Source organism: Neomonachus schauinslandi, chromosome 6 (assembly GCF_002201575.2).
Source record: "Neomonachus schauinslandi chromosome 6, ASM220157v2, whole genome shotgun sequence".
NCBI lineage: Eukaryota > Metazoa > Chordata > Mammalia > Carnivora > Phocidae > Neomonachus > Neomonachus schauinslandi.
Genome location: NC_058408.1, coordinates 8,802,590 through 8,817,481, shown reverse-complemented (window position 1 = coordinate 8,817,481; position 14,892 = coordinate 8,802,590). Strand labels below are relative to the sequence as shown.

The following is a 14,892-nucleotide window of genomic DNA, read 5'->3' as shown; positions in this document are numbered from 1 at the left end:
CGCCGCCAACAGCTTCCCGGCGCTTCCGACGGCGCGGGGAGGGCCGCGGTGCTGCTGTCGCCTGCGGCGGCGGAGAGCGGCCGGGGACGCGGCGTGCGAGCGCCGGGGCCGGGGGCGCGGGGGGCCCGGGCGGCGACCCCACCGGCGCGCCCCGAGGGAGCCCTTGCACGTGGAGGGGAGGAAACTTTGCGTGCCTGCGAGGCGGCCGCGGCGAGCTGGGCCGCGCAGCCGGGCCGGGAAAGGGAGCTCGGCGGCCGCTCCAGGGGCGCGTTCCCAGCCCGCCTCCCCGCGCACCCCACCCCTTCCCTCCGCCGCGCGCCGCGCCGCGGCCCCTGTCAGCAGCGGCCGGATCCGCCCCGGCGCAGCAGGGCCCGACTCGCACCCACGACCCCGGGCCTCGGCGCTCCCTCCCGGCCTCGGAGAAGCCCCCGCCCTCCCCGCCCGCCCCCGAGGAAGCGACGCGGCCGGCCAGGACGTCCCGAGAAGGCCGGCCGCCCGCGGCCACGTCCCGGCCCGGCCCGGGCGCGCCGAGGAGCGGAGCCAGGGGCCGGCGCTCGCTCGGGCTCCCTCCCGGCCGCGCCGGCTGCAGCCTCGAGGGCCTACGCCTCTCCCGGCCGCAGCTCCCCGCGGCGCCCGGCCCCTTCCTCCCGCCCCTGCCGTGGGGAGCGAGCTCGCCCACCAGGTAAGGAGGGCTGCGCGTTCCTGGGCTCCGGCTCGGGCGGGCGTGTTTCGGAAAGTTGATTTGAAATGCATCCAAGAGGAGCAGGGCCAGCCGCGGCTCCTCCCCGAGGCGACTTCTTCGCTCGTGCAGACGTTCCCGGCACCAGCCGACCGGTGGGAGGACCGCCCCGCGCGCCCCCAGCAGCTCTCAGCGCCCGGGGTCCGCGAGCAGGCGGGCGCGCTCCGGCTCGCTCTCTCGGCCCCGCCTGGGCCGGGGCAGGTGAGGGACGCCCCGGGCCGGTCGGGGCGCGGGCCGGAGACCTCGCAGGCCCTCGTGCCTGGGCCCGGCCCCGCGAGGGGAACACCCACTCCTTTTATCCCGGTCTCCCCACGTCGCTGGGTTCCCGCAGAGCTGTCCCTAGGGCCCGCGTTAGTATAGGTTAGGGCGGAGTCGGACTCGGGATGGGAAACCTGGGCCTGGGGACCGGGTGAGGGTGTGTGTGGGGGGAGGGGGGTGGGGGCAAGCGAAGGAGAAGCGCAGTTGAGGGGCGGAGGTCTAAGTACAAAACGCGTTGACTTCAAGTGAAATCAGATCAGTCAGAGCAGTTAGCGGTGACTCGTCTCTCTCCTCCCACCCCACCTTTCTCTTGGCTGGACTCTACCCTCCCGGCTCATTCTGGTGACCCTGGACACTCCCTCCGTCCTTTCCCAGGAGCGTGGCGGCTGCGGGCTCCCGGTCCCAGAGGGCACGGACCCCAGAAGCATCGTTTCCTCCCCTCTACAGGTCCTCCCGGACCGGCCCGAACATGCTGGACGGCCTGAAGATGGAGGAGAACTTCCAAAGCGCCATCGAGACTTCGGCGTCCTTTTCCTCGCTGCTGGGTGAGTGTTCAGGCCGTGCGCCCCGGGCGCACCCTCTTTCCAGCAGACAGACCCCAGCTCTGCAGCCCAGCCCGCCGGGACCCGTTCGGCAATAAGGGAGACGGCGCCCCGCGTCGGGCACTCAGTGGAGCCCACGCTCCGTCTGTCCGTCAGTCCCTGTGGGTCCTTCCTACCCCAAACCGACAAGCCGCCCCAGGCCTCACTCGCCGGGCACCGAATTCCCCAAAGCCGCGAGGGGCGGGCGAGATTGCTCGCGGGCGTCTGAGTAGCAAGTGATTAAAAATACTCCGGGCTGGATTTTTAATCACGGAGCTGATCGACATCTCATAAATGCCGCCCGCTTCTCGGGGGCCTAGGGGCGAGCATAGGGAACCCGAGGCTTGAAGGCGCCCAAGTTCGAGGCGGCTTCTGGTCCCCACCAACTCCAGCCCCAATCTCAGTCTCGGGCACGGCCGAAGGGCTTTTCCGGGCCGGTGGGCAGCGCAGCGCGGGGATTAGCCCGCACCGCAGGGCCCTCGCTTCGGTTTTAATTAACTGGAGCCGGACCTCGAGGCCGGCGGGTTTCCCCGCTGCCTCCGCAATCCATTTGCAGCGACCGCTAGGAGCCGCGAGCCAAGGGCCTCGGAAGGGTGTCCACACGCGCGGGTCTCGCTGATCTGAGGCCAAGGATTCTCAACCCCACCTCCCACCCCGACCTTGGTGGTTTTCAGGTGTGGGCAGCGGGTGTTTTGGTATTTTAGCAGGAGGGATTTTCGTTTTGTCATTTAAACCTCTTGCCTCTTTCCGTCCTTCGGAACCCCTAGAGCGGGGTGAAGGCGATGAGACAGTTTGGCTGGAGAAACCACATCCGGAGAGGAATTCCCCCCTACTCCCCAGATGAAACGAAATCACGCGCACTGCGTTCCCCTCTTTCAACCGCGATTTGGGAAACTTCTCAACTCCGTGCAGCGTCGGAAGAGCGCGGGGTGGGGTGGGGGGGGGGTTAGAGCTGGCATTGCCCTGGCACGGAGCGCGCGCGACCTTGTGCCTACCGCGGGCGTCGGGGCGCGCAGTGTGCGCTCCGCGGGCTCACGGCGGCTCCCAACGCCCGGGGCCTGGCCCTGAACGCCGACACAGGGCAGAAGGAATAGAGAATTTTACAACTGAGGACTATCTCGCTGCTTTTCTTAGCCCTCCCTGCGTGCCCCAGGGCGACTGGCCCCACTCAGGAGCTGGTGGCAGGATCCCCCAAGGGAAAAAGCGACAGGAGTGTAGCAAGGAAACGGGAAGGGTCAGGCCCTTTGGGACACCACGCGCAAGAGTATTGTTATCAGGGGACAAGGCCTTCTTTAAATAGCTGTGAAATGTGCCGACAAAGGCGGCCAAGCGTTCCCACATCCTAAAAAAGGGCATCCCCCCCAGCAAAATAAAGGAATAAAACAGACAAAAATTCAAGGGGGTAGGGTAGAGGGCATTCCCCATTTGCGTGGAGTGGGTTTGGGGTGGGTGTCATTCGCACACGCGGTAGCTGAGCGTGGGGATTCCCGGAATGCCCGCGGCATCTGGGCGCCCTGCTTCTTTCCTTTTTCCCCCCTTCTATTTTGATGCTTTTTAATTATGTATATGTCTACATACATATATACACTTGAAAGTATACGTGTAAACCCACCTGCAGCTTGTACTCCAGCCAAGGTGCAGCACTTTGGGGTTCGTTACTTTCAACAATACTGAGTTTGCCTGGAGCGAGATGGTATTTTTCTGTACGTCTGAGACTTTTTAGGAAGGAAATAAAAATTTTAAAGTTTTCCCTCAAAAAATACAACAGAATTCCGTTTTAGCAAAAGAAAAAACCAATCCCCCCAAATTCTTTTTATAGACTCGCAGTTTTCATAATAGTCAAAAGAGACAAGTATAGTGAGTGACTTAATGCTTAGGTGATAAACCTGGGAGCGCAAATTTATCTGTAGCCTGATTTTACTGGTTGTGCGCACATTTGTGCGAATACATGGGTAGGTTTGATAATTAAGGTCCCTTATTATTGATTTCTGCCCCCTCCCCGGTAGAATGTGAACCTTCCCATAGAGTTGCTGTTTGTTAGAAACAACACCCGGTTTGATTTTTCTCTGCTCTCTAAAACGCGGTTTGGTTGATTAACGGGGGGCTTCCCAGGGTGGGGGCCGCGGGAGAAATCCGCGGGCATGGCGTGAACGGAGCGGGTCCCGGCCGGCTTTGGCCGGGATGCTGGGCCGGCGCGGTTGACCAGAGAACGTCTATTGCTGCTGTAGGCAGAGCGGTGAGCCCCAAGTCTGTCTGCGAGGGCTGTCAACGGGTCATCTCGGACAGGTTTCTGCTGAGGCTCAACGACAGCTTCTGGCATGAGCAGTGCGTGCAGTGCGCCTCCTGCAAAGAGCCCCTGGAGACCACCTGCTTCTACCGGGACAAGAAGCTCTACTGCAAGTATGACTACGAGAAGTAAGTGATCGCGTCGCCGGAGCGCGTCCCCCACGCGGGCACCAGCAAGCGCTGGAGACTCGGTCCTCCTTTGCCCCCATCGGCTTCCGAAAGGCGCGAGAGGCACCCGCGCACCCAGAGACGCGGAGGGCCGGTTCACCCCCAGCTTGTCGCGGGTTGCCCTCCCCCGGGCCGCGGAGACGTGCGCGGTGCGCCCTGCCACGGCCCGGCCCGCAGGGGCGCGAGCGACGGCTCCTTCCACGGTGTGCTTGCCTGGTGTGCAGTCTTCCCAGGCTCCTACTCCGACCTGGCCCTTCCCAGGGGGACACACCTCTGTGGGGGCTCCGACCCCATCCGTCTCCTTCCCGGCTCTCCCCTTCCCTGGGGTGCCCCGCGGGCTGCCAGTGGCCCACGTCTGCTCTTGGGGTTCCCACTCCGTCTGAGCCACGTGTCTGCGCCGCCCGGGCGCTTAGGGCGAGCAGCGAGGTTTCTGCTCCCACGGCTTCCGTCCCCTGTGCGCGGTTCCCGCTCGGCTTTGTCCCCCCGGCGTCGCGACAGACTGGGCTCAGAAATGGCGCGGCGGCCCCTCCGAGCTCCGCGCACATCCTGTTTGCCTTTTCTCTCACTGTCCCCGACCCCCGCCCCGTTTCTCAAAAACCCTGGGGTGCAGGGGCCGTTAGGCCAGAAGCGGGGCCTGATCTGAGGCTCCCTCCTCCACCGCACAGCTTCCCCCCTACCCCTAATTCCCGCGTGGGTGTGCCCTGCAGCTTTGCACCGGATTTAGTTCTCTCCTGCCGACGTGACCGTTCTGGTGTGTTTGGAGGAGAATTAGGCGGCAGGTATTTAAGAAAGTAGATTATTTGGAATCTAGATTTCTGTAATGCCTAAAGCCTGGATGCGGCCTGGATGGGAGTTAGGAGGATTTCCTGGTTCTCGCCAGGCAGGCCGGGAGTTGCTTAGTGGGTCCATGGAGAGAGAACTGCTTTTCCTTGTCAAAAGGGCTAGTCAATGGGGACACGGACTTCGCAAAGCTGTGCGCGGTACTGAAGGAAAGAAAAGCGGCGGCAACGCAGGCCTCTCTTTTTTGCACACTAGATTGGTGTGTGTGGCCGAGGGGATGCGCGTGTGCGCGCAGGAGAATTCCGCATTTGTTGCTGGTGAATAAAAGAGACAGCAGTCGGTGAGGATAATCAAGGGATGGGCAGTGTGCAGGAAAAGCAGTTCCTATCACGTTATTAAAAACACAGCAAAGGGGGGTGTGCAGAAGTCTCCATATAACAAAAAAGAAAAAAAAAAAAACCACTGAGAAAGAACAGAAATATCTTCCTTTCAGGGTTGCCTGGGCTGTGAGGTTTCCTGAAAACAGGCAAAGCGGTTACACCTAGTGACCACACATGCACACACTATTTTTGCTGCCGGACAGTGCTCCTTTGCCATTCTCTTCTTGAATTTTACTAACCCTAACCCTCCTGTGGAAGGGGTACTGAGCATTTTGAAAAGATAACTTTACATTTTTAGCACTAAAAAGAATACACGTTCTGCTTTGGACCGGTTGGACAATACAGAAATGAATAAAGAAATGAAAACACATGACCACTTTGCAAAGTGGTAATTATGGTTAACATTTTTTAAAGAAGACATGCCCGTATCTGTTCTTGGTTGTCTGTTTGTTGCCACAGTGTCTGAGTGAAAAGTGCAATTTTTAGGGAATTAAGCAGATTTTGCCCACAGAACTTCAAGTATCACCTTTGGATAAAGCTTCTGGTTGATTGCTCGCTTCCCCCCCCCCCCCCTCTCGCTTTTCATCTGAAGGTTTTGGGATTGTGTGGACCCAATCTTTATCTTTCCGCTTATAGATTACCGAAATGTCCACATCCTTCAGGCACAACACTAGCGAATTCGAAAGTATTGGAGCTTAGGAAAGGATTTGGGTTGTGAATTTCTATTCTGTTTGTTAAAAAAAAAAAATCACGAATCAAAGAAGGCTTAAGGGTCAACACAGCTGTCTGGCCAGTCAGATCTTCTTTAAGGAAGTCAGGCTGTGTCAAGAGGGGAAGAAACAGTTGTTGTAAAGTACTTAACACGACAATGTCCCCTCCATTTCAGCCCCCCAGGTTTGGCGTGGTTTGGGCTTATTAGGAGCCCACTAAGGTCAGTTCTCCTCTCTCACAGCTATTTCTGCAAAGGGAAAATTGCAGGGATCGACTTGCAAGCTGTTGGCCGGAACCAGGAAGATTTTGTAGAGGAACGTAAGCTGCATTGTTCAGAGAGGTGTTGACGTTACAATGAGGGGGTTTGATTTTAATTTTAACATCTATTTCGGAAACACATGTCCAAAACGGAGTTGCTTGCCCTCGTTTAGCTCATGGCACCCTATCAGCACGGGTCTGTGCCCAACCCCTCAATATTTTTTTTTTAAAAGATGAGTTTTATTCTTAGTTTCTCCTCTGTTCCCTGTCCCAATCCCATTCCCTTTTCCCAACAAAATGGGGTTTTAATATATCTGATCATCTTCATGGCATCAGCATGCATGGTGGTTGCTGTGGTTGTTTGTTTCAAAACTAGGCTGCAGACAAATTCCTTTATTCAGCCACCTGTTATCATCAAGCTTCTCTATGCAAGGCAGGGGGCTGTGTGCTGAGAGGCTATGAGACAGGGCTGCCTTCAGGGGGCTTTCAGCCTAGCCCGTTTGCCTTCTATATTCTCCCAACTATCAAGGATTTCTTAGAAGCCTCCTCTAAGTGCAGGAATAGGTATTGCCTAGGAGCCCTCTGGAATGACCAGATCTTTGTTGTCCAGAGGGACGTTTTCAGTTGCAGGTATCATGAGACAGTCACAGAGAGCACTTTTTTCCTCTTGAATGAATTGATTATTTAAAAATAGTTTTGCCCTTTTGTGTGGATCTTTTTAAAATCTGAGGCCCAGACAAGGCAAACGGAGGGAGAGGAAAAAGAGCTGGAGGTGAGGTGGTGGGGCCGTGTGGGGTTAAATGAGGAAGCACATCATGAAGATGCAGGTCAGGCATGCCCTGCTCTCCAGATTCGCCGAGTTGAAATGCTGTTCCTACACATTAAAATGAAAGAACGTAGAGCTAGTGTGCAGTCTTCGGTGAAGGGCAGAAACATAATATTAACAGAGCAAGTTTATTGTATTTGTCTTAGCCATTTATAAGTGCTTTCCTGGCTGTGGGCAGTTTTACATTTGAATTACTAGCTGCCTATTCGTGGTGTCAGGTGGTCAGCTAAAAAGTGCAAATTCTGCTCTATCAGCTAGTGGTTACACCTTCTTGGTGTCAAACACCAAACTTGTCTAATTAAAAAAAATGGAATGGACAGTGGCATCTGAGGCACAGCCATTCATTTCAGACTTCAGGATGTTTTGTTAAATATTTGTCTCTTACACTATGACACCCTTAGGAGTCATTTATCTTCTGATCATCCAAAACAAATAAGCATTTAAGGCTGGAGTGCAGAACACTGATTTATGAATGTCCTCAGAAACTAAGAACTGGAGGTGATCTTTTTTGAGCATGACAGGTCATCAAAGAAAAATAACTAGTTAGGTGGGATGAGACGTTTACAGAATTGCTGAAGCTGTACCAGGTGATTTAAAACAGGAGCGTGCTATAGGTAGGGACGTTTAAAAACTGGATTCCACTCTTTTCAGTGTGCCTGAAAGTTAGCAGATAACCAAAATATTTTCCAGCCTAGGGGACTTCTATTTATATAACTGTTGTTCCCTATTTAACTGAGTCCTCTGTGATCTGGGTAGTTTGGAGTTTTCCCTGAATTTGTTCCAAACAAATACTGTAGTTGGACTTCAGCTGGAGACAGAAGAGGCTGCTGAATAACGGGAATGTGGTAATACAATAGATAATTAAGCCTTCTGGAAGGGATCCCACATTTAAATCAAGTTTATATTGTTTCTTTCATGTGCCTGGCAGCTTGGTGCGTCAGCCGGGGCCCTCTCCCCTCACATGTGAAGTTTATCATTATCCCTTAGATTGTTCTGGACACCCTAGGAGCAGAGTGGGATAGTGCTGCTATTATCAGGCTGTTCTCATAACATCACGACTCCCCACATGTCAGCAAATCCCAGGCTTTGGGAGACCTTTCCTCAGAGGGCCAGTCCATGTTTTCTCCCCTTTCTTTTGGAGCAGATCAATTTTCTGAAGACAGGGACTAAAATGGGGGCAGAGCGGATATCACATTTAGAGCTTTCTCTGTCTTGCCTTCGCCCTGCTGATTGGCAGCCCCTTGGAGAAAATGACCGGGGTAATGATCTCTATTAGGACCAGTAATGAACTAATTCTGCGTTTTATCAAGGTGGTGTAGGATGTGTGTGTGTGTGTATGTGTGTGTGTGTGTGTGTATAGGGAGAAGAATTAGTTAATTAGTTTGGTTTTATTACTGTGACATTACTTGCAGATTAAAATTGGGCATGCAGTTACTCCTAGAAGGGAGCCCACAGATGAAATTACAGAGGCAATTGTAGATTTTTGCTGTACTTGATCTTTTGTTGGCCCCACTCCTGGTATAATAAAACGTAAGGAATACAAAAATCAAACACAGCTAGGTAATAAATTGATGTCTGCATTAAATTGTAGGGGGTTTAGCTCGGGATAAGCGCCGTCCACGGGCTGTGGCTGCGTGTTGGTGTGGGCCGAGTAATCTCTTCTTTTATTTGCAGGGTGATTGGAAACAGCCCTTGCTCAGAGGTGTTTTCTCTTTTTATATGGATTGGTCCCTGGGTAGGACTTCCTTGGAATCTAAGACTTAAAATTTTGAAATAAAATTAGACAGCACAAGTAGATATTAATAGTATTCTGGGAATTGTATACGAACATTGCTTTTCAGTGGAGGGCTGTGGGATTCTTTTGATCCTTACATAAATGAAGCACATTATAAAAAGTTATTTATCCAGTCCAGTTGTACATACTCTAGAGTCCTGGGACTTCTGTCATCCACCCAGCTAAGGAGCTGTTTTTGCTTTTAGATTTCAGTGACAGGAGCTGTTCTGAAAGTTCACTGTTTGTCTTGCCTTTCAGTTTCATTTTTCTCATTTATAAGTTTTGCATTCGCCAAAATACTGTTATTGATTTTAGAGAGGGCTCGTCATCGTTGCTTTCTAATTCCGGAAGAAATTTTTTTGGAGGTCATGAACAGGTACTCTTTCTCTAATGAGAACAATTCCATGTCTTAAATTATCAGCTAATTATTCTTTGCGGACAGAGAAATTGTTTGGGTCACGGCATTTCGAAGTGTAACAAGAGGCGAGGATTTAAAATATTCCTTATATTATCAGAAATTTAGTAAAGCCTCTTAGAGTCAACGCCCATACCACAGGTCATTGTTGAATCCCGTCACGTTCAAAATGACCCATATTGAATCCCGATCACTTGAGTGTTAAGTACAGTTGTGCAACATTAGGGAATGAACGATGGGGGGGGGGGGAATGTGCAATCACATGGAAAGATTTAAAAATAATTTCTGCCATAACTGTGAACCCTTAGCCCTATTTGAGTGTTTTTCAATTTTTTTTTTTTTTAATATCTTTCTAATGTGGATTTTTTAGTGTCCTTTCACATCTTCAGAGGGGAGCTCTTAGCAAGCCACTTGCAGGCTGAGATCAGGAGGATTGCCACCCCCGCCCCAGGGTGGCGTGCCTTTCCCAGCCTCTGCAGCGAGCAGCAGGGTCCCTATCCCAGGAGGGCCCTGTCCTCTTACCAGCAGGCCTAAGGCTGCCCCCTAGGAACACCTGTTTTTTTCTGAAAGTCTCTTAGTGACATGCAGAACAGTGTTGCCAGTGGCCTTTGCAGCTTTGGTGTGGGAAAGTTGGTGATTTTAGGAGCAAAATGAAGAAAGGGTTCTGAAGGAAATGATATCAGGGGACAAGAGACCAGAGACCCTTCTTTCCTGTGTGCCCTGTTTTACTGGAACCTACAGGAAAACCGGCTTGGGATTTACATCGTCTCCGTAGTCTTTTTGACTAGCACGCCGTGGGACATTTTAGTCAATTTATCACAATTAGAATTAGTTATGTTATCTCTGACCAGTGTCGGCTGCCACTTTGTGTCTCTTTGTCATATATTAAATGAAACTCGGCCAACCGCCTTGCTGAAATGAAGGAAACACCTTCCAAATGTCAAATTGTTATTTTAGTCAAGCACAATTATCTGTCTCTATATTTTTAACCAAGACGAAATTAATAAAATTGCTACGGGCCCTGGCATTAATTAGCGGGAGGATTAGAGCTGTATCGGCTAAAAAGGAGGTGTAAACACTGTCATCTTGCTACATGTTTGTTTTCACACTACTGAAAATAAATAAAATGAGACTTAGGATAGGGATTAAGTTTCTTTGGGCATTACACAGCAGATTCAATTGGAATGCGGCAGAAACACTGACGTATTAGCGAAGACATCAAGGAAGGAATAAAAACCATGGCCCTCCATCCGTTTCCCACCTTGTGTGTAGACTTGGTCCCATCACAGACAACCCCAGCTGAGTAATTAAAAAAATAAAAGATTTTTAAAACCTACCTCTGGGCTGTTCTTCTCAGTTGGCAAACCGAGGAGCTTGTCACCTGGCCGCCATGCTTGGATTAGCCAGAATCTAAGGAAACCATTGCCGGATTCCCCATTAGTGCACCGTAATGTCACAACAACTGAAAATACAAAATGGACTGTGCTTTTCCCAGCCCTCTAGCTGAAGCTCCATGAAAGAATTTGGTCTCTCCCAGCCTTTCTGGCTTCCAGTTTGGGGATCCTGTTTTTGGATAACAGTAAAGATGTCTGGCTTTTCTGACTCCAGTGTCTCCCCATCCTATTAGAACGGTGTTTGATCATTATTATCCTATAATGGACCAGCCCTGATAGATGTCTGGCCACTATGGGCCGGCCTACCTTGCCTGACAGGCCCAATTAAACTCTGTGCATATAACAAATATCTTTAGCGTCCAGCATTGCTGGGAATGGACCACATGCTCTATCTGGTGCTCACATCTGGCCCCGTCCCATTCTGCCTCCCCCTCACTCCCCTATGCCCTGTGGAATTCTAGTAACTTGACTCTTGCCAGCATCAGATCTTACTTAAATACCATCTCATCAACTGCCTCATTTTTTCCCCCCAGGCCATCCATATGGACCATGAGTCCTCTTTTGATTTGCTCACGTGGGGGAAACTAATTAGTCTTCTGGATGCAAAAGTCAGAGTCCTGTCCCATGGCCACCGAGTTATGGAGCAGGGCTCAGCTCAGTCGTTGGCAAGGGGCATACCCCTCAGGTTTGCGTGATCCCATGACCCTGGCTCTTTGGGTGACTGGCTAGGGGCCCCTGCACATCTTCTGAGTGTGCCTGGTACTCCGTGGATGCCATCTTATGTGCTGCCGCGCGAGATGGGTGTTGCTTGGGGGGGGGGGGGGGGGGGGGATCAGAGAAGCACCTGCGTCTGATGCTGTCACCAGTAAACCAGAAGGAGTTCTTTGGTGAGAAACCTGACTGGCATCCTGATAGGATGTAAACACACCACTCATTCTCAGCTTCTTGCTGCTTCTGTGGACATGGCACTTCTCCAGCCTGGGAAGAACCCTCCTTTATCTCTAGAGCACCAGGTTCTGCGGCTGCAGTGGGGGGGGATCTTTCCAGCAGCCTCCTCTCCTGTTCCATCTGGGCCCCTCAGCTACTCAGCCCCACGCCTTGACTCACAGTTCTGGTGCCCCCTCCCTATGGAGCCTCAGGAACCTTTAAAAGGATTTTTGAAAACAAAACAAAACAAAACAAAACACCCCCTCCTGAACTCCAGATTAGCCTCTTAAGCTCATTAAAGTTCCTTTAAATACCAAAATGTTGGGCTCCTGGGGATGATCCCCCCAAACCATATTTTCATTCTTAACATTGTTGTCATTCACTGTGCAGCAGATTAAGGGCAGCTCCCTCTGGGCCCAGAAATGGTCCCCTCTCTCTCCGCAGGAGGGTCCAAATATGTCTTTGTTTGAGTACTCCAATAGCCTGAACCTAACTAAGTAGGAGCTGATGCCACAGCTTGGCCTGGGGCCCCCAGCTCCATGCTGGAGAAGAGGTTGATGTCTTTGGGAGATAAGGTGGGGCCCCCAACGGGGAATGGGCAGTTGAGTGGAGTACAGTTTTCAGGAGCTTGGTGGCCACTGGGCCCTCTCCTAGTCCCTGGGGAGAACCAGGATGGATGAGCGCTCCAGGGGCCTGGACTTAAAGGACTGTCCTTGCCCTAGAGAGTGAGGTTGGCTTGGGGAGCCCTCTTTCCGGGACCCAGCAGAAATGCCAGAGCCCAGTTTCTGTTCTTTCCCCAGGCGTTGGTGGACCATCCCAGTTCAGAGGTGGATTTTTCCGGCCATACCTGCCTTTGGCCCAGTTCCGCTCTCCCCGTCACTTCAGCCTCTTTTCCAAGGAGCCTCCTTAATACACCCACCCCCTCTCTGTCATTTCAGGCTTCCTTTCCTAAAGCTGGCTCTTGGGGAGAGCTTTCTGGTTTTGACAGTGGAACAAATCCTTTTTAACATAACCATCGAGAGCTTCCTCCCCTGCTGCTGGCTCCCCTCACCCCTTCTCCTCTTGCCCCTCCTACATTGTAGCAGGGATTCCTTTGTGCATGTCTTCCGGCTACACAGACAGTGATGGCCGCCCCCTTCACAGGGATCCAGGCACAGCTCCTCAGAGATGAAATTCAGTTGGCAGAGCCGCGAGGTATACTTTGGAAACCCAAAGTGGAAGAACATTCCAGAAGACCCTCCCTTGCATTTCTTTGGCAGGAGTGTTGCTTGGTCCCTGTGCCTCTCTTTCCCTCGGGGCTCTATGCACCTGGCATCCCTAGATTTATCCAGAGCACTAGTTATACCACCCCATTTTCAGGATCTCAGCTCAGTCTTGCCTTCTTGCTTATCTTGCACTCTGAACCCATCTTGTGACCTTTTAAATTTCATATTATCTTGTGTACAGGCTAGCCCTTGGTCTTAGCTATCTGTCGAATTGGACAAGCTATTATGAAATAATTCACTTGGGATGTACATGAGAATGTGGTGTTCTTTCAAAGATACTTTTTTTAACTCGAAGGGCATTCAGTTGAAAAGGAATGACTACCTTACAGTAGGATTTGAGGTCCTAGAATGGGACCAGTATAGGAGGTAATTTTGGACAGAATGCAAATACCACTTTGTAGGTGTTCTTCTGTTTGTCTGTGTGTAAGGCTGGTTGTGATTATACACCTGCTCCTTTTCTTCTGGGTTCTGCTCTTGGTTGGGATCTTCCATTTCAAAAGTCCATGTCCATAGATGGAAGGGGTTGGACAGGTGGGTATGGTTGGTTTGGGCACTGCGTAGCTCCCTCCATTACTGGAAAATAACTGGAAACACATGTCCTACTGTCAAGAGATGTCCAAACCACAAAGTCCTTATTTGTATAAGGGAATATGCTAACAACCTCGTAGCATTATTGTGAGACTTGAGTAAGAAAATGAACACGGAAAGCTTTTTGGTAAAATACAGAGAACTATACAAGGTTGGGTATTATTGTTGACTTTTTTTATACAAGTAAACGAATGTAGATTCTCAGGAGCTGTGCATGATAACTCTGCATGGGGTAGTGGCTGAGAGCATAGACTGTGGACACAGGGTGTCTGGGATCACATCCTTGCTCTGTTGCTTGCTAGCCATTTCCATGGGCAAGGGTCTTACTTTCTCAGTGCTGGTTTCCTCTCTCTAAAATGGGGTAATGAGGGGCGCCTGGGTGGCTCAGTCATTAAGTGTCTGCCTCCGGCTCAGGTCATGATTCCAGAGTCCTGGGATCGAGCCCTGCATCAGGCTCCCTGCACAGCAGGGAGTCTGCTTCTCCCTCTGCTCCTGCTCCCCCTGCTTGTGCTCTCTTGCACTCTCTGTCAAAAAAAATAAATAAAATCTTAAAAAAAAAATGGAGAGTAATGAAAGTACCAACCTCATAGGGTCATTTTGGGTTAATATTTATAAAGTATACAGGTCAATGCTTGGCTTGTAGGAATTACCATATAAGGACGTCTTGAAAAAAATGTATCCTTTTCCATTTTCTTTTTTTTTTTTTAAGATTTTATTTATTTATTTTTGAGAGAGAGAGAGAACAAGCAGAAGGGAGGGGCAGAGGGAGAAGCAGGCTCCCTGCTGAACAGGGAGCCCAATGCGGGATCCGATCCCAGGACCTTGGGATCATGACCTGAGCCAAAGGCAGTTGCTTAAATGACTGAGCCACCCAGGTGCCCCACTTTCCCATTTTCAAAGAGCCTTTGCATGCATTATCTTTTTTGGACCTCACAACAATTTTTAAAGTTAGATAAGGAGAGGTTTTTTTTTTCCTCCCTCTGCATTTTATAGCTAGGAAACTGAGGCTCAGAGAGGTTAAGAACTTGCCCAAGGTCACGCTGTTGGTAAAGAGGGAAGCTGGGATGCTGTCCCCAACCACGGACTCCTGGTCCAATGGCCTTTCCTCTAAATCACGCCATCTGCTGCTTGAATTCTGGTGTTCATACCTCAGTGAGATCACAATTCTTAGTTTGTCCTGTTGAACCAGCTCTTGGAAAACAAGTCCCCACCTGCTAGATACTTGAGCTTTTAGGCAGCCTTCTGACGGTCAGCTGTTTATATATTGCGTGATTTTAAAGGAAGTTTTTTGGATTTGGGGATTGCCTGTGTGTGTGTGTGTGTGTGTGTGTGTGTGTGTGAAAGCTGCTAGTATACACCCATCACTCCTGTTTATCAAACTCTATACCCACAAAGCCATCCTGCCTCCATCCTTTCCTGTCCCATCCCATCTGCATTGGGCTCCATTGTCCCTCTAGCTTAGCTGTTCTTCCCCACCGGAAGAATGACAAAAAGGCAGACAAGCATCCATTTTTCTCTCTCTGCAGCTCCCAGAGTTTGCTA

At 51.3% G+C, this 14,892-nt stretch overlaps 1 protein-coding gene across 1 annotated transcript in view; it reads left to right on the top strand.

Moving 5' to 3' along the window:
* Positions 1-1,466: 1,466 nt before the first annotated feature.
* LMX1A (LIM homeobox transcription factor 1 alpha) overlaps positions 1,467-14,892 on the top strand; it is a 154,174-nt gene continuing 140,748 nt past the window's right edge. Inside the window, exons 1-2 of the mRNA XM_021698442.1 lie at positions 1,467-1,542; positions 3,807-3,993. Of these exons, the coding sequence (XP_021554117.1) occupies positions 1,467-1,542; positions 3,807-3,993 (263 nt within the window). The remainder of the gene's footprint in view (positions 1,543-3,806; positions 3,994-14,892) is intronic.